Source organism: Zootoca vivipara, chromosome 11, assembly GCF_965207765.1.
Source record: "Zootoca vivipara chromosome 11, rZooViv2.hap1.1, whole genome shotgun sequence".
Lineage (NCBI taxonomy): Eukaryota > Metazoa > Chordata > Lepidosauria > Squamata > Lacertidae > Zootoca > Zootoca vivipara.
In genome coordinates, this window is record NC_142594.1 from 56,837,952 (window position 1) to 56,861,606 (window position 23,655).

The 23,655-nt window shown below is 48.9% G+C and overlaps 1 protein-coding gene across 1 annotated transcript; it reads left to right on the forward strand.

Annotated features, from left to right (window-relative positions):
* Window positions 1-6,752: 6,752 nt before the first annotated feature.
* On the forward strand, window positions 6,753-20,705 carry LOC118091727 (zinc finger protein 783). The gene is made up of 6 exons (XM_088653981.1): window positions 6,753-6,913; window positions 12,275-12,673; window positions 14,135-14,261; window positions 15,851-15,955; window positions 17,372-17,485; window positions 18,545-20,705. The coding sequence occupies exons 1-6, from the start codon at window positions 6,890-6,892 to the stop codon at window positions 19,459-19,461; spliced, it is 1,686 nt and encodes a 561-aa protein (XP_088510107.1). The 5' UTR covers window positions 6,753-6,889; the 3' UTR covers window positions 19,462-20,705.
* Window positions 20,706-23,655: the final 2,950 nt, after the last annotated feature.

Genomic DNA, 23,655 nt, shown 5'->3' on the forward strand with positions numbered 1-23,655 from the left:
GGTTAATTAAGTTGGATTGGGGGACAGAGAAAAACCTGTTCCAGAGCCCCAGACATTTCCCATCCTAGATATCTTGAAGAAATTCACAGCCATGCAAGCAATGCATAGATTCTCACTTTTATGCTATCTTAGGGGAAGGGATTTCCAAAAACCATTCCCAGCATTACTTCCCAAGCCCAAGCCCAAACCCACCTGATCACACTGCAGCAACCTCCCCCCATGGGCACAAACTTGGCAAAGGCTGTTGTACAGATGATTATTTTTTAATTAGTCAATGCCCCAAATGACTGTGTGGATTCAGAGAGCCACACAGGAGATTCACAGAGAGCTAGATTTGATGTTGCGGCTCAGAGTCCTTCTTTGTTCAAGCCTTTTGCCCTTAATACTTGCATATTAGCCAGAGACATTCCATGCACCACATCCTCCAGCTTGTAGAAGGTCTGGAAGGCGGTTGAGGATACCGAGTGGCACTCAAAATAGCGCCTCAGTGTGGCCAGACTCTCCATGACATCTGCCTTGGAGGGGCAGGGCAAGTTATCCGCCTTCTCTTCCTCTGCAGTTGCACAAGCTGGTTCTTGAACCCCTTGGAGCATTTCAGCACCCTCCTGGTCTCCAAAACACTCCAGCTCCTCATCGACCAGCACAAACTGTTCAAATTGCTGCCGGTCCTTGAACCCCAAGGCTTGGACCACGTCCATGGGAGGAGCTGGGATGCGGAGAGCCAAGCCGAAGCCCGCAGCTTGGAAACAGCTTGTGATGGTCTGTGGACAGACATCTAACCAGGCTTGGACTATCATATGAACAGCGTCCAAAAGAGTCAGGTGCTTTGAGAGCTCGCTTGCAGGAACCGCGGATCTGCCGTCGAGCACGGCAAGGAGGCGGAGAAGCATCCTCCTCCGGTAATGGCATTTGAAGTTCTGGACCAGCCCATGCTCAAGAGGATGGACCCGGGAAGAGCCAGGAGGCATGAAAACCATCTTGGTATGAGAGAGCTCAGTGTCAGGGTGCACCGCACATGGGACCAAAAACAGCACCACGCTCCTCTCTGTTCGCTTCATGTCCTCGTTGAATTTCTGGAGCCACTCAGTGAAGATGGTGGCTGTCATCCATGCCTTGCTATCAGCTCTGTAGGTGACAGGCAACAGGCCCTCGCTGCCTACCCCTTGGAAGCCAAATGGCCTTCGTGCCTTGCCGACGACCAGGACGTCCCTCTTGTCTGAAGCATCCAGATTGGTGCAGAGCAAGACAGTGAGCTGGTCCTTGGCTCCCTCTCCACCGTCCCAAGCTAGGCCTTCTGGGGTAGCTCGAAACAGGATGCCGGCCTCCCCGCAGGCGTAGATGTCACGGGAATCGTATTTGTTTAGGATGTAGGGCAGGACGTTGCTTTCCCAGCCCTCATCCTCCAGCTCCTCGCTGTTCTCTTTCTCCTCCAGAGGTCTTCCATGCGCCGCTTTCTGCTTTGCTTTGAAACCACGCAACCAACCCAGGCCTGCCTCCAGCTCTGAATTCCTCCTGAACATCTTGGAGAGATCTCCAGCCTTCTCTTGCAAATGCAACCCATCGGCAGGGGTGCTGGACACACACCTGTGCTCAAACCACTGCAGAAGGGCCACCTCACCAGCCACGGTCTTCTCCTCTAGCTTGCGCTTGCGCCCTGGGTTGCCGTTCTTGCACCACTCGGCCAGGATGCGCTCTTTGTTCTTGATGATGCGGCAGATCTGGGGCTGGGAGACCCCAAACCTCTTGGCCAGTTCGCTCTGGGAGACCTTGGGCCCTTCCAGCATCTCCAGCACCCGGACCTTCTCTTGCAGGGAGAGCTCCTTCCGCTCTTTCCTCTGCACGACAGTCTCGCTCGACAGAGGTGAAACCCTCTTCCTATAGCAGGTGTGGTTGCTGGCATTCCCTGCCAGGCAGGCTCCCTGACCAGTGGCGAGAGCAACATGCTCCATCAAGCTCCTTCCACAGTCCCCGCAGATGTATGAGCATTGCCTGGTGTGGTTCAGACCGTGCTTTTCTAACTCTGCCTTTTGGGCAAAGTTCTTCCCACATTCCAAGCACCAGTGGGGCATCTCTCCCATCGGGGCTCTGCAGATCCCAAAGGCAGGTGCACTGGGGCCACATCCCACTCTGCGGTCCATCACCAGACCCTCCTCACTGCCTGCTCTGGAGTCAGGCTGCCCTGTTTCCAAGTGGTTTTGCCCAAGTGCAGGAGGGCTGAGTCCGTTCTCTCCACCTTTTCCAGGTGAGACCTCCGGCCTCTTTGGATACATCTCCAGTTCCTCTTCCTCCTTCACTCTTTTTGGATGCTGGTCCAATCCTGGAAAAGAAAAAAGTGCAGAGAAGGTTAACTGAGTGACCAAAGGAAGTGCAATGGACTTCTATATGTTCTTCTATCTAACAGACCACCCTTCACCAGTTGCCCTCCAGATGTTTGGGACTACAACTCCCATCAGGCCTAACTACCATGGGGGTCCTTTGATCAGGCTGGGCACTGCCAAGAAGAGCCCGGTGGCTGGATCAGGCCAACATCCTGCAGCCTTTCAGATAGAGTACTCATGTTATTTCTGCTTTTCAGATTATCTGCAGATAGGCAAAATCCTGTTTAATTGGGGGAAAGTGTGGGATGGGACCTGGATAAGAAGGGCATCATTGGGACGCTGCAAAACAAGGTGAGCATTGAACAGCTTCATGGCCACACTAAATTCACCTGTGGAGAAGAATTCCCTCTTGAGAAGAAGGAGAAGAAAACAAGGAGAGTCTGCAGGATCAGGCCAGTGGCACACCTAGTCCAGAATCCTGTTCTCACAGTGGCCAACCAGATGCCCAGTATGAGAAACCAAGCAGGATTCGAGCACAATAACAACTCTCCCCTCCTGCAGTTTCCAGCAACTGGTATTCAGAAGCATTGCTGTCTCCAACTTTGGAGGCAGAGCAGAGATATCCTGGCTTGTAGGCATGGGGCAAGTAATAATAATAATAATAATAATAATAATAATAATAATAATAATAATAATAATAATAATTTATTACTTATACCCCGCCCATCTGGCCGGGTTCCCCCAGCCACTCTGGGCGGCTTCCAACAAAACATTAAAATACAGAAATCCATGAGTATATGGAGTATTCCTTGCTGGACCCACATTTGAACCTTTAAGCCAGCCCTACTCTGGTGGGATTTGGTGCTCCCCCTATTCCTTTCTTCCACCAGGACCCTAAGTCAAGGTTGCATGCTGCATAGTTGAGTGACAGGGCTAGCAAACATTTCTGCCCATTTGCAAGGCAGCATAAATGCTGTCAGGTTCCCCCACCCCAATTCGTGGCTGATGGGACAGGGCAAAAGCAATTTTCATTTGCACTGAACATTTTTGTGGTGAGGTGCATTGAAAGAATCCTCCTCCTCCTCCTGAGGAACCACACAGAAACTCTCTCCTCAACCCCATGCATGTGTCTGCCGAGTTGTTGTTTCCAAGGAGGTGCGTGGAAATCACTCTGCACATGCCCAAGGGTACTCTCTCCCTTCCCCCCCCTGCAGCTGTGAAAACAGCTTCTGGCCACCAACCCGCCCCCATCTCAAATGAATCCCTCAAGCTCTCCGCATGCAGCTCTCCGAGACTTCCTCTGAGCCAACCTTACCTGAATCTGTATCCAGTGGAACCTGGTCTTTTTGAGCCATCCTTTGCCAAACCGAAATGGAAGCCCTTGGCTGCCTCCCACCGCCGCTGCTTTGAGTATCCTTGCAGCAACCAGAGGCTTCAGAACTAGTGCTGGTACCAACAGAGGATGCAGGGAGGAGAGAAAGGCTGAGGATGGAGGATGCTGGAAGGACCAGAGTCCGAGCATCTCCTGGAGAGGAAGGAGAGGGCAAGGCTGCTCCCGCTCCACCAAAAAGTCACAGGGCAGGTGAGGGTAGAGGCCTGTTTGCTGCTGCTCATGGGATGCTGCTCAGCTTCTCCCCCCACCACCTCTCCGCCGCCAGCCCCATCCTCTCTGCCTGCTCTATGTTCGACTCTCCAATTGGTGCTGTGCCTTTCTGTTTAGGATTTCTTCTTGGCCTGGATTGGACAAGGGATCCCTCCAATGGGCAGCAATGAAGCTAGAGGAGAGAGAGAGAGAGAACAATGGTTCATTGCAAAAACCAACAGCGATATCCCCAGCAAGAGCTAGTCAGCCTTTCCTGACGCAGCATCCCCACAGACTGGGACAGGAGGGTGCTGGAAGAGGACTAGAGGACTAGGATGGGAACCTCTCCTCCCCACAGGCAAATTGCTAGGGCTGCAAAAGCAAGCCTATTTGCATTTCTCAAAGCCAGGGCTTTAAATGTAGGGGAGGCCACCCCACCACGACCCACCTGCCTCTTTCACAGGCTGCAGCAAGAGAGTGGGCACAAAGGAAATCTGTTAGGAACTTTAGAACCAAGGTTATCATCTCCACGAGTCCATCTAGCTCAGTACTGTCAACACTGAATGGCAGCAGCTCTACAAGATTTCAGGATGCGGGAACATTCCTAGCCCTGTCTGAAGCTGCTACTGATAAAGAATAATGAGCCAATTTAAATTGGGACATAGGAAGCTCCTTTATATCAAGTCAGGTCCTTATTTACACCAGTGGTTCCCAAACTTTTTCCAGCTACTGCCACCTTGGTTCCATAAACTCAGGCCCAGTTGCCCCCTATGCTATATTAAAAAAAGCATCATTCGTAATAGCGGTTTGCACAGCCCGCTAAGGAAGAATGCTAGAACGCTAAGGAAGATAACGCTAATCTAGAATGCTAAGGAAGATAACAGCACGATGAAATTCAGAACGGTGACAATTAATTGCACATTTATTCAAAACCCAATTAAAGCCATTTAGCTTGATCCAGTGATATCAGCTTTTCAAAGTCTTCATGAGACTCTTAGTCTCAAGGTTGTGAGCAAACCAACCACACAGCCTTTAATCCAGAGCTGCATGTAACAATATATGCATACCAATACAATATTTTTTTTAAAAAAAAATAGCACCAGCCAAAATACGTATATATTACATTGAAATATACCCAAAATAACAATATGCACAGGTTATAATTATTGTTGTTTTGATGTACATATGTACATATGTATTTTTCCTTTTGGTAAATCGCTTTGAGTTGCCATTGCAAAAAGGCAACTAATACATTTAATAAATAATAATTGTATGTTTGCTCCTATATTTAAAATATAATAATCGTGATAGTGATAGTAATAATAAGGGCTAGTTGCTATGGCAAAAAAGTGTCAGATACATTTAATAAATAATAATTGTATGTTCATTCCTGCATGCTAATATAATAATAATAGTAATAGCAATAGTGATAGTAATAATAAGCAATAATTGCCATGGCAAAAAGCGACTAATACATTTCATAAAGAACAATTGCACGCTTGTACCAATAATAATAACAATAATAAATTTATTATTTATACCCCGCTCATCTGGCTGGGTTTCCACAGCTACTACTGTATATTCAAAATTGAATTTTTTTTATGAGGGTAAAAAGAGGAGAGCACAAAATATGGTCTGAAGCTCAACATCCAAAAAAACAAGAAGGGGACGACAGAGGATGAGATGGTTGGACGGTGTTCTCGAAGCTACCAACATGAATTTGTCAAAATTCCGGGAGGCAGTAGAAGACAGGAGTGCCTGGCGTGCTCTGGTCCATGGGCTCACGAAGAGTCGGACACGACTAAACGACTAAACAACAACAACAACAATTTATGGACCTCATAGGTATCTCAAGCCATTTGCCCATGTTGCCATGATGTGACCAGTCCATGCAGAATGTACGTAAGGCACTCTATATATAAAAAGGAGCAAACCAGTAAATATTTTAGGGAACAGGCTAGCAGGCTTCCATCATAGAAGCCTACACAACACACAAACACTGTTGCTGTATGCAGGTTTTATTTAATTTGCTTTTTATCTTATATTTTGGAAATGTACATTAAGTTTTTTTCTCCTTTAATTATTATTTTTTGGGCCCCCAAGAGAGTGGGGCCCTGAGCTGTAGCTTGTTTAGTTTATACGAGACCACATAACACCGGTCCTGAAAGACCTACCTTGGCTCCCAGTACGTTTCCGAGCACAATTAAAAGTGTTGGTGTTGACCTTTAAAGCCCTAAACGGCCTCAGTCCAGTATACCTGAAGGAGCGTCTCCACCCCCACAGTTCTGCCCGGACACTGAGATCCAGCGCCGAGGGCCTTCTGGCGGTTCCCTCGCTGCGAGAAAGCAAATTACAGGGAACCAGGCAGAGGGCCTTCTCGGTAGTGGCACCCACCCTGTGGAATGCCCTCCCACTAGAGGTCAAAGAGAACAACAATTACCAGACCTTTAGAAGGCATCTCAAGGCAGCCCTGTTTAGGGAAGCTTTTAATGTTTGATGGATTTCTGTATTTTAGTGTTTTGTTGGAAGCCGCCCAGAGTGGCTGGGGGAACCCGGCCAGATGGGTGGGGTATAAATAAATTATTATTATTATTATTATTATTATTATTATTATTATTATTATACGTAAATCCGGCACTGTATCCTATTATATATATATCCTGTATCGTATATTATACATATCCTGTATCCCATATTATTCTAATGGCGATAACAATACAACCAGAGGCCTCTTCTCCCGCCTCCCTCCTCCCCGCAGTGGCGTCCACGGCCTCCGGCCGATAGGTGTCGCTGCGGCAGCTGCCTTCTCCTCCTCCGCCCCTCGGCGGCGCTCTCTCCTCTCTCTCTCTCTCTCTCAGCGCTCGCTCCGCTTCCTGGAGCTTCCCCGGCGCCGCTGTCCATCTCGCCCGCCGCGCTCCTCCCTCTCGCTCTCCCGCGGCGGCGCCCGGCCCTCCTCGCCCCTCAGCAGCGGCGACGACAGCGCCGGGCCATGGCCGAGTGGAGCCCCGCCCAGGTGAGTGGGGCGGGGGGGGGCGGGAAGAGGGGCTGGCGAGAAAGAAGGGACGGTTGGGCGGGGGGGGGGGAGAGAGATGAAGGTGGGGGGGGGCTCCCAAAATGGAGTCTGCTGCTGAGGGAGGTTGTCATGGGTGGTGAAGGGGGGGGAATGGATGCCGTGGGGAGGGCCTGCGGAGGGACCCCTTCCTTAGGAGCCCTCCCCCTTGGCTGGAGGCGATGGGGGCTCTTGTGGCTGCTGCAGTTGTGGGTCCAGTGGAGGGGGGTGTTTTTTGTGGGGTGGGGAGGGCGGAGAGAGGAAAAGTGCTGTCAGGGGATGGGGCTGAGGATGCGGAAGCCTTTGGGGGAGGGGAAGAGAGAGACACGTACATGTCAAAACCGCCCGCAGAAGATGCAGGTCATGCCCCCAAAAGGGTGGGGGGGCTTTTGTGGGGGTTGATCTTTGGGCGGGGGGGTGATCTTTTTTGGGAGGGAAGGGGCAAAGGCTGCCAGGAGATGATGGTGATGTTCAGAAAGAGAGATGAAAACATACACATGTCAGAAGCAACTCCTGGACCTGCAGCTTAGGCTTCCAAAACAGGCGTGAGATGGAGGGTTTTTTTGGGGGGGGGATCTGGGAGGGAAGGGGCAAAGGCTGCCCGGAAATGAGGGTGAGGCTCCGGGAGAGAGATGCAAACAGGCCCCAAAACGGTTGTGAGGTGCAGTTTTTTTAAAATAAAAAAGGAGGTTCATTTGGGGAGGATCTGAGAGGGGAGAAGTAAAGGCTGTCAAGAGATGCTGGTGATGCTGGAGAGAGAGGGAAACAAATACATGTCAAAGCTACCTCCTGAAGCTACGGATCAGCCCCCAAAATGGATGTGGGGGAGTTTTTTATGGGGGTTCATTTTGGGGGGGGCAGATCTGAGAAGGGAGAAGCAAACGCTGCCAGATGATGATGATGCTGGAGAGGGAGGAAAACAAACAGATGTTACAACTACCTCCTGAAGCTAAGGATTAGGCCCCAAAACGGATGTTTAGTTTATTTTGGGCGGGGGGGGGGTGTTGATGGGGACAGCAGCAAAGGAGGCTAACTTTTCATCTCCTGCGTAGGAAAAAAGGTGCCCCAGATCTGAAAGGGACTCCTCCATGGAGGAAGTGTCTTTCATTCCTAGGGCTGAGGCAGTTAATTCCTCCCATCTCTTCCCCTGCCTTAACCCATCCCCAAATTGTTTCTGGCCTCTGCTGCCTTTTGGAGAGAGGCTTTCAGGGCAAAGAGAGGCAGGAGCACGTAGCCCAATTTAGCATGGAAGGGATGCTGTGTGTATTATGCAGCCTGCCTGCCCCCCCACAAAGGAGGGAGAGGGGCTATTTGGGGGCAGTTTTTAAGGACAGATAGTTGTGATGCTAGTTAATTTTCAGCTAAGACCTTATAATAGCAGCGTCTTAAGAAATAACCAAGGAAGAAGATGAATGAGTTACAGGGGGTATATTTTGATTCTTAACATTTCTTCCACAAGTTCATCGAGGCATAACAGAGAGCTCCCAGATAATCTCCCATTCAGGCAGTGCTTAGAGCCGGCTCTGTTTCGCATCTGCAAGGTTGCAGCATCATGTGCCTTCAATCCATGCCCTAGAGCCTAAAGATGTGGTGATGCTGTCATCGAGGAATAAATGATGTGTTCCTTTGCTCCTAGCATAAAGGAGTGAGGCATAGTGCTGCAAGTCTACACAGGTGGTTCAGTCCCAAGTCTTGCCCACAGTCAAGGTCTCTGGAAATGGTTTCATGTTCCTTAATTATAGGGGGTTTTTTTGGCAGCAGAGATTTGGACTGCATTGTTTAAAGTGATGTTGCTGTTATATTTATTTATACCCCTCCTTTTCCCCAGACCAGAACAACACAGAAATTTAAAAACAGTGAAAAACATATAAAAGATAATACAGTCGTCTCTTGGTTTTCGAACAGCTTAGTTCTCGAACGTTTTGGCTTCTGAATGCTGCAAACCTGGAAGTGACTGTTCTGGTTTGTGAACTATTTTTGGAAGCCAAACACCTGACGGGGCTTCCGCAGCTTCCGATTTCTGCAGGAGCTTCCTGCAGCCAATTGGAAGCTGCGCTTAGGTTTTTGAATGTTGTGGAAGTCAAACAGACTTCTGGAACAGATTCTGTTCGACTTCCAAGGTATGACTGTAATTTAAAAGTAATTAATAGAAAAGCAATATATAATTTGTACAATATATAAAAGTACAAATAATAAAAAAGTACAGTGCTATTAAAAGCCATTTCCTTGTTTAAAACAACAACAACAACAACAACAACAACAACAACAACAACAACAACAACAACAACAACAACAACAACAGTTCCCAGAAGCCGGTTGGAATAAAACAGTCTTCACCTGCTGGTGAAGGGAAAGGAACCAGTCTTCCTTCTTTAGGAAGGAGAAGCCACTGAGAAGGAGCAGCCACTGAGAAGGCCCTTTTCCAGTACTGAGAAAAGGGCCTCCCGCCAAAGATCTCAAAGCCTGGGCACGTTCATAAAGGAGAATATCACGGAAGAAAGCCTGTCAAGTCTTCCCCCGTAATCTTTTTGTTGGGGGGAGGGGTGTGTGTTCTGATCCTAGAAATTCATACGCCATCTTCACCCACGTGAACCAGCCCGTATCTCAAGATCAGCTTTGGAGGCCCCGCTTGTCTGCCCCTAACTAGGGCCTTCTTGGTGGTGGTCCCTAGACCATGGGTCTCCTTCCACAGAAGATGGATGGATGCATAATCAGAGATACCCTTCAAAAAAAAGCCTGGAGGACCCAGTTGGCTTCTAGTTAGGATGGTCTTTGTTGTTTTAGAATCTGTTGGTTTTAAATGGTTTGACTATTTTATGCTGGGTTGAATACATACTTTTTATATTTGCGGTGATTGCTGCTTTGCTGTGAAATCTGTATTTCTGGATTGTATTTTTAGTTTTGTAATCCACCCAGAGAGGACACTGTCCTGTAGAATTCTTATAAAACTTCTTTTTTAAAAAAAATAAAATGCTGCTCATTTTCCAAAAACATTTCAGGAATTGCTTGTGCAATGGACCCTCTTGCCCTAGTGACTTGCTCGCGTCCTGTTGTTGGTGGGGCCTCCTTTTTTCCTTTGCAGTTTCTCACTTGCTGGGACAAGGTGGTCCCACAAGGTCCTTCCTTTGCGCTTAAGCAAGAGAGCACACCTCAGTAATTTGACACAGATACTTATTTTATTGTTTTATTAAAACATTTTTTGCCTGCCTTTGATTTAAGGTCTCCAAGGCAGCTTGCAGCATAAACAACGGCAACAGAACCCACCACAAATCATGTATAAACCATCCAAACTTAAGAGAGTCAGTGTTGTGCTGTGGTTTAAGTGTCGAACTAGGACCTGGGAAGAGACCAGGGTTCGAATCCCCACTTGACCATGAAGCTCACTGAGTGTGACCTTGGGGACAAGTCCCTCCCCCTCAGCCTAACCTACCACGCAGGGCTGTTGTGGGGATTAAAGCCAAGCTTTTCTCAAGCTTTGAATTGTCAATTCTCACCAGCTGCAGGCAGCATGGCCAGTGGGCCAGTGATAGTGAAAAGGCTAGTCCCCCCAAAACAACAACAACAACAACAACAACAACAACAACAACAACAACAACAACAACAACAACAACAACCCTGGAGGGCACTAAGTCTAGTCTGTATACAAGTAAACCATGACTCATTCTGGCAGGGTCATTAATCTTCCATATCTGCAAATTGATCCTCCCTATGTGCCCTTTGTAAACTTAATATACCTCATTGGACCATGGGGATTCATGGGGGTGGGGGCAAGGGCAGAAGAGGAGACATCAAAGGCTTGGCCCAAAATTGAAGTCAGCTTGTGGGTTGGTGAGTCACCTTCATTAGATGGGATTCCCTCCTAAAGCAATCCCATTGAATTCCTGTCCCAGCTTTCCATGAGAGCTTCAAACAAAGGAGTTGCTGGGGCTTCTGCTCTTGGAAAAAGAGGTGTCTGCACTTACAGATGCATTTGTACTCTTGACAAACCTCTCATCCTGAAGTACAGAGTTCCACAGATCGCCTGAACGCTGTGTTACACTCCCTTTTGGAAGGGGGTTTATGAGCTGATGATGTGCAAATTCAGCTATCACACGGCAAGCTGAGCTGCTGTGTCCTAAATGATCGGTGCTGCAATAAAAGTCTTGTAGGTTTCCATTAGTTTCCATGGTCTTTCTAAAGGGAGGCACCTTGTCTTGCAAAATCCACACATGGAAGTCATCCCTTCATCTCTGTTGCTTTTGCCTTCCTTTGAACCTTGTACATCTTGGAAGCAAGATGTCCGCAAATGTTCTCCAAAATCCTTGAGGAGGTGCATGGTATCTGGGTGCAGAACGTTCTGTCTCTTATTCCCCTCCACGATGAACCTCAGCACTGTTTGTCCTTTTCGTGCTGCCTTTTCTAATGCACAGAGCTGTTCCAGGCTCGCTGCAGCTTCAAAGGTTTCCTCCTGGAGTTGCAATAGGTAGCTTCAAGGCCAGCTTAATGAAGCATTCCGGTTGGTGGCTGATAGAAAGGACTTGTGCTTGAATGATCAACAAAAAGCAAGTGCTGATTGTAGAAAAGAAACAGGTACAGTAAGCCTGAACCAAGCATCATACAAATGCTAAAGATACGGAGAAGTAAATATTATTAATAATTGTACGGTTAAGAATATCACATGGTTAGAGAAGGGCTGCTGTTTAAGCAGAGAAATGCAGCATAACTGATGAGTGAAGAATTTATTAGAGATGGAGCAGTGATCAGCAGCTCTGAAACTTGTAAGCCACCTGGAAGAGCACCCAGGTCATTTCTTGTTTCCATGTATAGCACAGAGTGTACTGCTTGGACCACGTAATAGCAGCCATGGTTTTTCTCATAAAGATCCCTCTCCATTGATCTCCGCCTGCAGTACACAGTTCATTGGTTGTTTTGTTGCTCAGTGACTGCTGGCATTTTGACTATTTGGCATCTGGTACAGAATTAATTCTCCCAAGTTCCCAATACTCATGCTTTTGGGATAAAATGAAGTTGATGAACCGGAGGCAACTAGATGCCAAAGGTGGGCAGGGAAAGCCTTCCTGGACTCAGGTGGGGGGGTCAGTGGCCAGCAGGTCCCTGCTGAATGTCCAGCAGGAGTGGAAGTATGCAGAATATGCAAATACGTACACTTTCTGACCTTTTTATGGCACAGAACTTACCTGCTCCTTCTTCCTTTTAAGTTTCGGCTAACTGTTCCTAGACATCCTTCCTCAAGAGGAACGGCCAGAGACAGTGGCTGCAGAACATTGCTCTGTTCCAGACCACCCAGGAATGTAATGTTGTTTGCATGTCTCCCCTCTCCAATAGGCTCTTCAGTGGGAGGTGGAGCCCCAGCCCATGGCTGCTGCCCAGCCCCTCGGCGTCCCTGAGCAGACACCCATGGGGGACGTGCTCCCTGAAGCGGCTGAGCTCTCCCTGACGGTCGTGGCTGAAATCCAAGCGGTGGAGAGCAAAGTGGACTCTTACGCAGCGCAGCTCATGAGCCTGGAGGGGAGGATGGGGATGGCTGAGACGAAGCTGGACGGCTGTGAAAAGACCGCTGTCGAATTTGGGAACCAGCTGGAGAGCAAGTGGGCTGCCCTGGGGACCCTCATTCAAGAGTATGGGCAGCTCCAGAGGAGGCTGGAGAACATGGAGAACCTGCTGAAGAACCGCAACTTCTGGATCCTCCGCCTGCCCCCAGGATCCAGGGGGGAAACCCCCAAGGTAAGCAGAGTGGGAGGGGATAGGGGCTCTGCCTGGCCATATAAGAGAGGGGGGATTTCTCATTTTCACAAATTACTGCTTTGCAGTATTTTCTAGCAAGCCTTGCTATCTGTAGGATGGGGTAGTTTTCTCCCTCTCTCGAAACACCGGAACTCTTGGGCATTCAGTGATGCTGAATGTGGGAAGATTCAGGACAGATAAAAGAATGTCATTCACACAGCACATATTTAAACTGTGGGACTCCCTCCTGTAGGAGGCAGTGATGGTTCCAACTTGGATTGCTTTAAAAGACAGATTTATAGAGGAGGCGGCACCACAATTTGAGGCAGCAATGCTTCTGAAGACCAGTTGCTAGAAACCACAGGATCCTGCTTGCAGGTTTCCCACAGGAACCTGGTTGGCCACAGTGAGAACAGGATGCTGGACCAGGTGTTTGTATGTTTTGTTTTAAAATAGGGTTTCTCCTTACAGTATCGCTTCCTGGGTTAACGCAGTTCCTTGCAGGTGCAAAATGGCAGTAAAAGCAGCAACACGAGAAGTTTGAACTCAAATAATCAATTAACAGCTTCTGAGAAGAAGAAAAAAAACCTGTTTTCAACTGGCATCAAAGAGTCGGTAGAATTGACACCAGCGGACTTGGAAGAAGACAAAGGAAGGAAGGAAGGAAGGAAGGAAGGAAGGAAGGAAGGAAGGAAGGAAGGAAGGAAGGAAGGAAGGAAGGAAAGGAAAGGAAAGGGAAGGGAAGGGAAGGGAAGAGAAGAAGAAGAAGAAGAAGAAGAAGAAGAAGAAGAAGAAGAAGAAGAAGAAGAAGAAGAAGAAGAAGAAGAAGAAGAGGAGGAGGAGTTTGGATTTGATATCCCGCTTTATCACTACCCGAAGGAGTCTCAAAGCAGCTAACATTCTCCTTTCCCCTCCTCCCCCACAACAGACACCTTGTGAGGTGGGTGGGGCTGAGAGACTTCAGAGAAGTGTGACTAGCCCAAGGTCACCTACTCCGCTGCATGTGGAGGAGTGGAGACGCGAACCCGGTTCCCCAGATTACGAGTCTGCCGCTCTTAACCACTACACCACACTGGGCAGAGCGATGGAGGTGGAGACGCTCCTTCAGGAAGGAAGGAAGGAAGGAGGGAGTCAGGGGTGTTTGGGGAAAGGTTATCTGTAATTTCAGTTGCCCATAAAATGTGTAAAAATGGTTGGAAGCTAAATGTATGACCAGGTTCTGAGATTTACATCAGGGGACCTGGCAGAGGATTAGAAACATAGGAAGCTGCCTTATACCGAGTCAGTCCGTTGGTCTATCTAGCTCAGTACTGTCTACACTGACAAGCAGCGGCTCTCTATGGTTTCAAGCATGAGTCTCCCCCCAGCCCTACCCGGACTGAACCCGGGGTGTTTTTGCATGCAAGGCAGCTGCTCTGCCTAAGAGGAAGTGTCTTCTCCCTCTCTTTGACGCGGTTGCAGGTCCCTTTGCTGTTTGACGAAGCCTCCTGCAGTTTCTCCGAGCAAGAGTGGCGCAGCTTGGATGAGGGGCAGAAGGACCTCTACCGGCACATCATGAAGTGCAACTACAAGGCCGTTGTCTCTATGGGTAAGGAAAGGGTCTACATGGCGTGGCCAAGCAGAGCTCTCTGTGCACCTGAGCCTTCATCCACAATGGCCCAAGGACTTGCTAAGTGGACATAGCATCAGTTCTCAGCCGACATCTGACCAGGCTTCAGGGTGATGCAGGTGCAGATCAGATACACCAGAAACAGGAAGCGGCTAGGTGCTGATTCAGGCCATGGGTTCATCTTGCGCAGTATTGCCTGTTCTGGCAGCTCTCCAGGGTTTCAGACAGGAGTTATATGGACCCAGCAAAAGGGATCCTTATCAGGTCTGCAGGTGAGCCAAGCTGCGTGCAGCACAAGAATGCCCAGAGCTCAGCTGGTCATTGGCTAGTCTGTCCTGGCAGGAAATTCCTTCAGATAGGATGGTCATTGGAACATGTGCAGAGGAGGGCGACCTAGAAACCAAGCCTTATGAAGAGCAATTGAGGGAGTTGATATGTTTAGCCTGGATAAGAGGAAACTGAGAAGTGACATGATAGCCATCTCCAAATATAGAATCGTAGAGTTGGAAGAGACCACAAGGGCCATCCAGTCCAACCCCCTGCCGAGCAGGAAACACCATCAAAGCATTCTTGACATATGCCTGTCAAGCCTCTGCTTAAAGACCTCCAAAGAAGGAGATTCCACCACACTCCTTGGTAGCAAATTCCACTGCCGAACAGCTCTTACTGTCAGGAAGTTCTTCCTAATGTTTAGGTGGAATCTTCTTTCTTGTAGTTTGAATCCATTGCTCCGTGTCCGCTTCTCTGGAGCAGCAGAAAACAACCTTTCTCCCTCCTCTATATGACATCCTTTAATATATTTGAACATGGCTATCATATCACCCCTTAACCTTCTCTTCTCCAGGCTAAACATACCCAGCTCCCTAAGCCGTTCCTCATAAGGCATCGTTTCCAGGCCTTTGACCATTTTGGTTGCCCTCTTCTGGACACGTTCCAGCTTGTCAGTATCCTTCTTGAACTGTGGTGCCCAGAACTGGACACAGTACTCCAGGTGAGGTCTGACCAGAGCAGAATACAGTGGTACTATTACTTCCCTTGATCTAGATGCTATACTCCTATTGATGCAGCCCAGAATTGCATTGGCTTTTTGAGCTGCTGCATCACACTGCTGACTCATGTCAAGTTTGAAGGACTTTCACATGGAAGACGCAGCTTGTTTTCTGCTGCTCCGGGGGGTAGGACCTGAACTAATGGATTTAAAAAACAAGAAAGGAGATTCCGACTAAACATCAGGAAAGCTTTCTGACAGTGAAAGCTATTCCATAGTGGAATGGACTCCCTTAGAAGGTGGTGGACTCTCCTTCCTTGGAGGTTTCCAAACAGAGGTTGGATGGCCATCTGTCAGGGATTCTTTAGTTTTCATTCCCGCATTACAGGGGGGTGGACTAGATGACCTTTAGGATTCCTTCCAAGTCTACACACCAGTCGTTGCGTATGTTCATGGGAGTCCCAGAGCACCACCAACTTTCCCCTGAGTCGTTCCCAAGGGAAATTTAAATAAAAGGAGGGCTCTGGAGCAAATGAGAGGCTTGATGCTGCTAATAGGTTTTATCCCCCGCCACGCACAGACGCTGCCATCTCCAAACCTGACCTGCTCTCTCGGATCGAGCAAGCAGATGTCGCCGGTCGGGGGGATGTCGAGGAAAGAGAAGCTCTGAAGGAGACCACCCTGGGTGAGTCGCAGAGTTGGCAACCCCCAGCCCCCTCTGTGCTGTGTAGGGAGAGCAGCTGAGATAATAATTTATTATTTATACCCCGCCCATCTGGCTGGGTTTCCCCAGCCACTCTGGGCGGCTTCCAACAGAAGCATTAAAATACACTAATTTCTTAAAGATTAAAAGCTTCCCTAAACAGGGCTGCCTTCAGATGTCCTCTAAAAGTCTGGTAGTTGTTTTTCTTTTTGACATCTGGTGGGAGGGCGTTCCACAGGGAGGGTGCCACTACCGAGAAGGCCCTCTGCCTGGTTCCCTGTAACTTGACTTCTCGTAGCGAGGGAACCGCCAGAAGGCCCTCGGCAGTGGATCTCAGTGTCCGGGCAGAGAGATGGAGGTGGAGACGCTCCTTCAGGTATACTGGACCGAGGCTGTTTAGGGCTTTAAAGGTCAGCACCAACACTTTGAATTGTGCTCGGAAACGTACTGATGCTGAAGGGGGCACTATACAGCTTGAGGCAAACAGCGGAAAGCTCTGAAAACCTTGACAACGATACTTCAGAGCCGTTGCTCTTTCCACATGGTGTTGGCTTTGTGAGAGTTACGTTCCTTGAATTCTGAAGTTGAATTCTGCCACCCAGCTCAGTTGCACAGATAAAGCAGGTGTTCCTTTGCCCTCACCGCACACTCCTGCTTTCGTATCTCCACCACAAACTGGCCACACACTTTTCTTCTTTTCTTTTGAAGTAATTTTTATTTGGTTTTCAAGAACAAGTAAATACATAAGCAGGGGAAGTCCTCCGTTGAATAAAGTATGTCTATACAGTTGCATTGCACTGTTATGCTTCTCGTTCAGCAACCAAACACAGGACCACTCTAACAAATGAACTAGCTAACTGAATGAAAACTAAATCCCTCCCTCCCACACAACCAACAGCCCCTTTGGTTCCAAGTATTGTAAGAATATCCCGTTACTTCTCATCAGCTAACTGTACAGAAATAAGTATCTGTTTACTTGTAAATCAGAAGACATACCAAATTATATTAAATCTACCAAAAGAGCAGTTTACACCAAGATGTTCTGCTGGCCACACACCTTCAAGTCACTTTTTACAGCCATTAGGACTAGGAACTTTCTGGGTGTTTTCCTCCTCATGCTTCCCTGTCCCAAAGAAAGTGGAAATTCTCAAATGATGGCATTCTACGCTCAGAGCAAAATGGTCCTGTGCTTGTATGGAATTGCTGAATACACACAACCTTTGAATCAATGAAGGAGGCCGAGAGGAGGAGTCTGAACATCAGTGCTAGAGAGGAGGGGGTGGACAGTGTAGCTTGTGCTTGCATCATCTCGGGTCGGGTGGCCTTTTGCAGGTCTATCCTAAATGTGTCACCGGTGGTGAATGGCTGCTGTACCTTCTTCCCTCCTCTCCGAAACAGGCTCTCCGATTTCCGCCCTCAACGACAACTCCTGGATGGAGCCGGAGGAAATGTCCCTGGTCAAAAGCATGGGCGACTTGGAGGAGAGCGAGATCCCTGGAGATCCCACCATGAGTAAGTTGGAGCGGCCTAAGGTGTGGGGGGGGATCCTCTCCCTCCTGCACAAGGCTGGGAGGAAGTGGGAGGGGAAGGAGAACATGGCCAGGGGAGGAGAGGGCCGTGCAGAGCCCAGAATCCTTGACTAGTGGAACGGGACTTGGGCTTATCTGCTTGACTTATTTGGAGCTATCTGCTGTTTTTAATCTGTTGGGAGCCGCCCAGAGTGGCTGGGGAAACCCAGCTGTATGGGCGGGGCATAAATAATAACATAAATAAATTAAATAATAAATTATTATTATATATAATATAATAATAATTATTATTATAATTATAAATTGTTATTATTATTGGCAAGGCTAGGGGTGATTGACAGAGAGCTTGCCATTTCTCATAGGAGCCGGTTTCTTTGACAATAAAGAGTTAACCCTCTAACATGTGCATTCCTTTGGAAGTGCCCTTGACCGTTAGCACCTTCATGCTGCACTATCTTTTTATTATTATTATTATTATTAATTATATCCCCCTTCATCTGAAGATCACAGGGTGGTTTACACTATAAATCACAAAACGACATAACATGATAATAAACAAAACAACCCCCCCACTTGCAGTTTGAAACATCATCAAATTGTAAAATCGTAAAAATACAGACCAAATGTCCAAGCATCAAATCAAATTAATCCTCCAAAAGCTCTTGATGAATCAGAAACATTTTCAGTGGGAGATGCCTGATTTCATTTTGCTAAATTTTGAGGAGGTTTGTTTTTTAAGGGATGCTCTCATTGCGTCCCATAAGAGGGGGGTTATATTGTCTGCCTCGTTTTCTTTGAAGTAGTTTTTGGAGCGTTTTTGTGATACTCTCTCTAATTTGTTTATTTGTGGTTAGGATGGGACTGAAGGACCATGAAGGGGTGATCTGGGTTCCTTCTCCCATTTCAAGGGTAACTTCTACTGGAGCGTGATCTGTGATTTTAATGTTACCTACCTGTATGTTCGTTGATTCAACCGAGTGGACAGCTGTCTGATTTCATGTGCCACCAACCTGCCTCTTTCCCCCTTCCCCCCTTTGGCCAGGTGCTCCGCAGCTTCTGGAAGAAGACCCTGAAAGCTTGGAGCTCCCCGGCATGTTCCCAAGGAAGTGGACGGAAGTCTTCCAGGGCCCGGGCGAGGAACTGCTCTGCGAGAGCCACCCCATTTCGGTGGCGCCTGCAAGGAAGGCCCCAGGGAGCAGCCTGAGGCGGTCAGCTCGCTGCGTGGCTGAGTCGAGGAAAGAGGACCCCTCCTCTGCATTGGCGGTAGAGGCCCACACTGGGCCCTACATCTGCTGCGAGTGTGGGGAGGGCTTCCTGGACAAGCAGCTCTTCACCGCTCACCAGAAGACCCACGACGGAGGAGGGAGCTATCCCACGATGGACCCCGGAGGAGGAGGAGGAGGGGACCTGAAGCTGAAGCCGAGCCCCTTACCTCTCCAGAGGGCCCCGACGCCGGCGCGCCCCAAGCCCCCAAAACGCCCTGAGCCCCAGAGGAGCCCCGCCCTCAAGCCCGGCGCCGGGAAGCGCCCCGGGAACCACATGGTAGAGCGCCCCTACACCTGCACACAGTGCAAGGAGAGCTTCAAGCTGGAGGTGAGCCTGCTTCTCCACCAGAAGCTGCACACGGGGAAGGGCGACGGGCCGCTGACGTGCACCTACTGCGGCAAGGACTTCCGGGACCTCTCCAAGGCCGTCCGGCACCAGCGCATCCACACGGGCGAGAGGCCCTACCAGTGCACCGAGTGTGGGAAGAGCTTCATCCGCCGGGACCACCTCCTCAAGCACTGGCGCGTCCACACCGGGGAGACGCCCTACCAGTGCGCCACCTGCGGGAAGAACTTCCGCTACAAGGAGTCCCTGAACTGCCACCAGAAAATCCACACCCGCAACCCCACGGCACACCACCTGGGGCTGGGGGCGCAGGCCGGCCTGGTGGGCTTGAAGCAAGAGCAGCCCTAGCGACTGCCCCCTCCCCAAAGCCCTCTGCTTCTGGCTGGCATCGGCCGAGCCCTGCATGCTGAAGAACAGCTGCCCCCCTCCCTCCTGGTTTGCCCCCCAAGTGTCCCAGGGCATGCTGGGATATGGCGGAGGGGCTCCCTCTCGTGGACCATCAGAGCATCGCTTACCCTTCCTGCGCTGTGCCGGGGGTGAGCGCAAGGCCGGGACATCGTACTCTGAGCCCTGCTTCTGCCTGGGTGGGTCACAGATAACGGCACTTGGGCAGTCTTTCCTGCCGTGCTGCCGTCATTCGTGGAGAACTGACACTCTGCGGTTTTTCCTGTGATGATGAGGCAGCCTCTAACCAAGTATTCACTGCTTCTCTCTCCTTGCCCACACGTACAGGGACCCAGAATCTCAAAGGCGTTCTTCCGTCTTGTCACTGTGTGAGCCCTCCTTGAGGCTGATGTTTGTGTTCTTTCCCTCTCTCTCTCTTTCTCTCTCTCTCACGCACACACCACACGATGAGTTTCCAGAACCGGGAAGGTGGACCAGTCGGAGGCCAGGCCTCAGTTCATCAAATAGTCTAGGGGGGAGCTTCCTGCCTGCCCCCCTAACCTACTCCCCATTGGGCACCCTGCCCCGTTAAGCACCTCCATGAAGCTCAGTCGAAAGCATCCTTCCCCAGTTAATTGTTGTCAGTAAAGGTGTGTGGGTTTTTGAGGTTGTCTTTGTTTTAATTTCTCAAACTGCATTTGGTCACACTCCAAGGCTGTTTGTACAAGTCAAGAGCCGCTTCGACCAGGATTCTGGTTGTTATAACCCAACGCCAAGAGCTCATGTACTGTTGTTTTGCCGTATGAAGTTCCCGCAGGACTTGCCGTCTATCCCATAACTGTCCCCTAGTTCTCCCTCTCTCACCCCAAAGGTATCTGGAGAACTGCCGTCCCCTGTTGTCTTGCTGTTATATTGCTGTTATATTATTATTATTATTATTATTATTATTATTATTATTATTATTATTATTGTTATTATTATATTTTTTACAGAAGGCATCTTTGTAAATATTGGTTGAATTATATATATATATATATATGTATATGAATTCCAGTGTCGTTAAGCTAAATGTCAGCTGAGGTGACTGTAACAAGCCAGCTATTTCTCCGTGTGACGTCGGGTGTTTTGTCCGTGGCTGCGTTTTCTTGGGGTTTTTTGTAACACCTTCTTTTGCAAAATATGTCAATACAGTGTGTCTCTCTTCCGAAGCCCCTCTCGTCTCTGGGTAACTGCGGGAAATGAAGCCTTGCCAAAGCAGGTCAGGCGCAGGTGAATTTTATCCTCGGAGGTTCTCGTGTCAGCAGTTCCAAGTGCCGGCAGCGAGGCTGCAGAGAGAGCATGGATTCCAAGGTCCTGGTATGCGTAGGAGGCCTCAAATAGGGTCTGAGGCGGGAGGCCAAGTTAAGAGTAGGCTGGTCTCCTACCAGGTAACTGGGATGCCCTTTAACATCACGCTAGCACTGTGGAAGTCCATCACACATGAAAGCCTTGTCCAGCAGGGCCGTCTTAAGCCTATCTGGCGCCGTGGTGCAGGGATCCCTCGGGCGCCCCCCCTTCCCTCCTGCCCGCCTCCTTGATGGAGCGCAACAGGAGGTCCCCACTGTGCTATTGACAGAGCCCCGTCGGCGGAGCATGAGGCTCTTAATCTCGGGGTCGTGGGTTCGAGCCCCATGCGGAGCAAAAGATTCCTGCATTGCAGGGGGTTGGACTAGATGACCCGCTGCCCGAGGAGAAGGCAACTCACTCAACCTTCGCTACTGCGGGGAGCTGCTGGAGCCTCTTCGTCAAGGTCCTCTCCTCTTCTTGCAGAACCAGCGAGACTCCTGCTGGTTCTGCAACTCGCTGCTACTGCCGTTGCTTTTGCCGCCTCGCATGGAGCTCCTGGCTGCCGAGCTCAGCCGGACACCAGCCGTTCGGTGCCCCTTCGGCGCCCCTGGTGGCCAGGCGCCCTGGCGCATCGTGCCACCCAGCCCGGGCCTAGAGACGGCCCTGTTGTCCAGGCTAGGTTAGCTTACGTTCCCGTTTATTTATATCCTGCCTTTCAACCAAAAAGGCTCCCAAGAATAAACAGTCCAAATACGATGGTACAAATGCAAAATAATGCAAATGCAAACAGCTTGGGCTGTGGTCTAAACCACTGAGCCTCTTGGGCTTGCCGATCAGCAGGTTGGCACTTCGAATACCTGCGACGGGGTGAGCTCCTGTTGCTCTGTCCCAGCTCCTGCCAACCTAGCAGTTCGAAAGCACACCGGTGCAAGTAGATAAATAGGTACCGCTCCAGCGGGAAGGTAAATGGCGTTTCCTTGCGCTCTGGTTTCCGTCATGGTGTCCTGTTGCACCAGAAGTGGTTTAGTCCTTCTGGGCACATGAGCCGGAAATCTGCCTGTGGACCAACGCCAGCTCCCTTGGCCTGAAAGCAAAGTAAGCGCCATAACCCCATAGTCGCCTTTGGCTGGACTTAACCGTCCAGGGGTCCTTTACCTTTTACCTATATCGTCTAAAACCAGTTTGAAGACCGTTTCATGATATCGGCTTCATAATTTTTGACCTGGCAATATATCGCGAATCATGATGTGTGTTTGTGTGCTATGCAAAAATCGGAATGTGGGGGAAACCGTGAAGCCAGCCAAGGCCTCTACAGAGCTCCATCCTTATTTCAGACGTTGTGCAATATGTATCAGTATATCACAATGTGTAGCTGGTGATATATCGCGGTTGAAAACCAGATATCGCCCAGCCCTAGTTCCTGCCAAAAAGGCCAAAAGAACAACAACAACAACCCTGCAAAAAAGTTAACAACACTAAAGCAGCACCTTTGACATACAAGAGGAGTGAGGATTTCATTTGTGAGCAGCGGGGGCAAGCAGGCTCCAATTAAGTGTATTTGTAACACAAAGAATAAGAATGTAAGAAGATGCATCTCAGAAAGGCATGACATGTCCCTGACCTTCTGGCGGGGGCTGATGGGAGCTGTAGTCCAAAACATCTGGAGGGCACCAGGTTGCCACGGCCCCCTTGGTTGGATGAACTGGCCCCCTGTGCCTGGCACCCTGTAAAAAGCATTATTCCGAATAGCCGTTTGCACGGCCCACTAAGGAAGGTAACGCAGCAAAATTCAGAACGGTAACAATTGCACATTTGATCACATTCAATTACAACTATTTTGTTTAATTAAGTCAACAAAATTGATGAACTGGATCCAATGATACCAGCTTTTCAAAGCCTGCTAGTCATTTACACTTCCGGTGCCCCCCCGGTCTCTTAGTGTTCCCCCCCCCCACATAATCCTAGTCCCCAAGCAGCACCTTGGGAACCACTGGGCTGGCATGATGTCTTTATTGGATAATAATATATATGATAAGAATAATATTGGAGAAAACTGGGTATTGAAACTTGTTTAACCTAAATCATATATCCCAGTTTCCAGCGGCCCTTTAAAGTACGCTTCACGCAGAGTATACGCAGTCAGAAGTTGATCTGGCTAAGAAAACACCACCCAGAGCATAGGGAATTATCTCCCTTATATGAAACCCCTTACTAGCTGCACACTTGTAAAAGTATGCAGATGAAAATATAAACGGTTGGGTTTCTTTAACTGAAATACAAACTGACTCTAAAGAGACTAAACTAAAGATAAATGCTTTCTCTCTTAGCAACATTCCAACCTTCAACCCATTCCAAACCTCCCACAAACTCCCACATAACTCCCATTAAACTACCCGAGAATTAACAGCAAACTAGCATTATAACTAAGCAATCATACTAAGATTCAACTAAGGAATCTCTTAAACTGAGAACAACTGAGAGAGTGATCTACTACGAGATGAATCAAACTGAAAGATCTAGCTAAGAGATGCAGAAGGCTTTCTGGCAGAGCCTTACCGTGTTTCTCCGAAAATAAGACACTGTCTTATATTTATTTTTTCTCAAAAAAACCCCACTATGACTTATTTTCAGGGGATGTCTTATTATATCCTCCTTCTCCTGCCGCAGCTAGCATTGCTGCTGCGCCTATTACTATGTCTTATTTTCGCGGTGTGGCTTATATTCCTTGAATGCTTAAAACTCCTGCTACGGCTTATTTTATGGCTACGGCTTATTTTCGGAGAAACAGGGTATATACAAGAAGCAGAGCCCACGCCTGTGAGCAATTAACAG

Excerpts from the sequence above, each read along its gene's own strand:
- LOC118091727 (XM_088653981.1), top strand. The coding sequence starts at position 6,890 with ATGGCCGAGTGGAGCCCCGCCCAG. Across the intron at positions 15,956-17,371 it reads TCTGAAGGAGACCACCCTGG|GCTCTCCGATTTCCGCCCTC; the intron begins GTGAGTCGCAGA and ends TCTCCGAAACAG. Across the intron at positions 17,486-18,544 it reads CCCTGGAGATCCCACCATGA|GTGCTCCGCAGCTTCTGGAA; the intron begins GTAAGTTGGAGC and ends CCCTTTGGCCAG.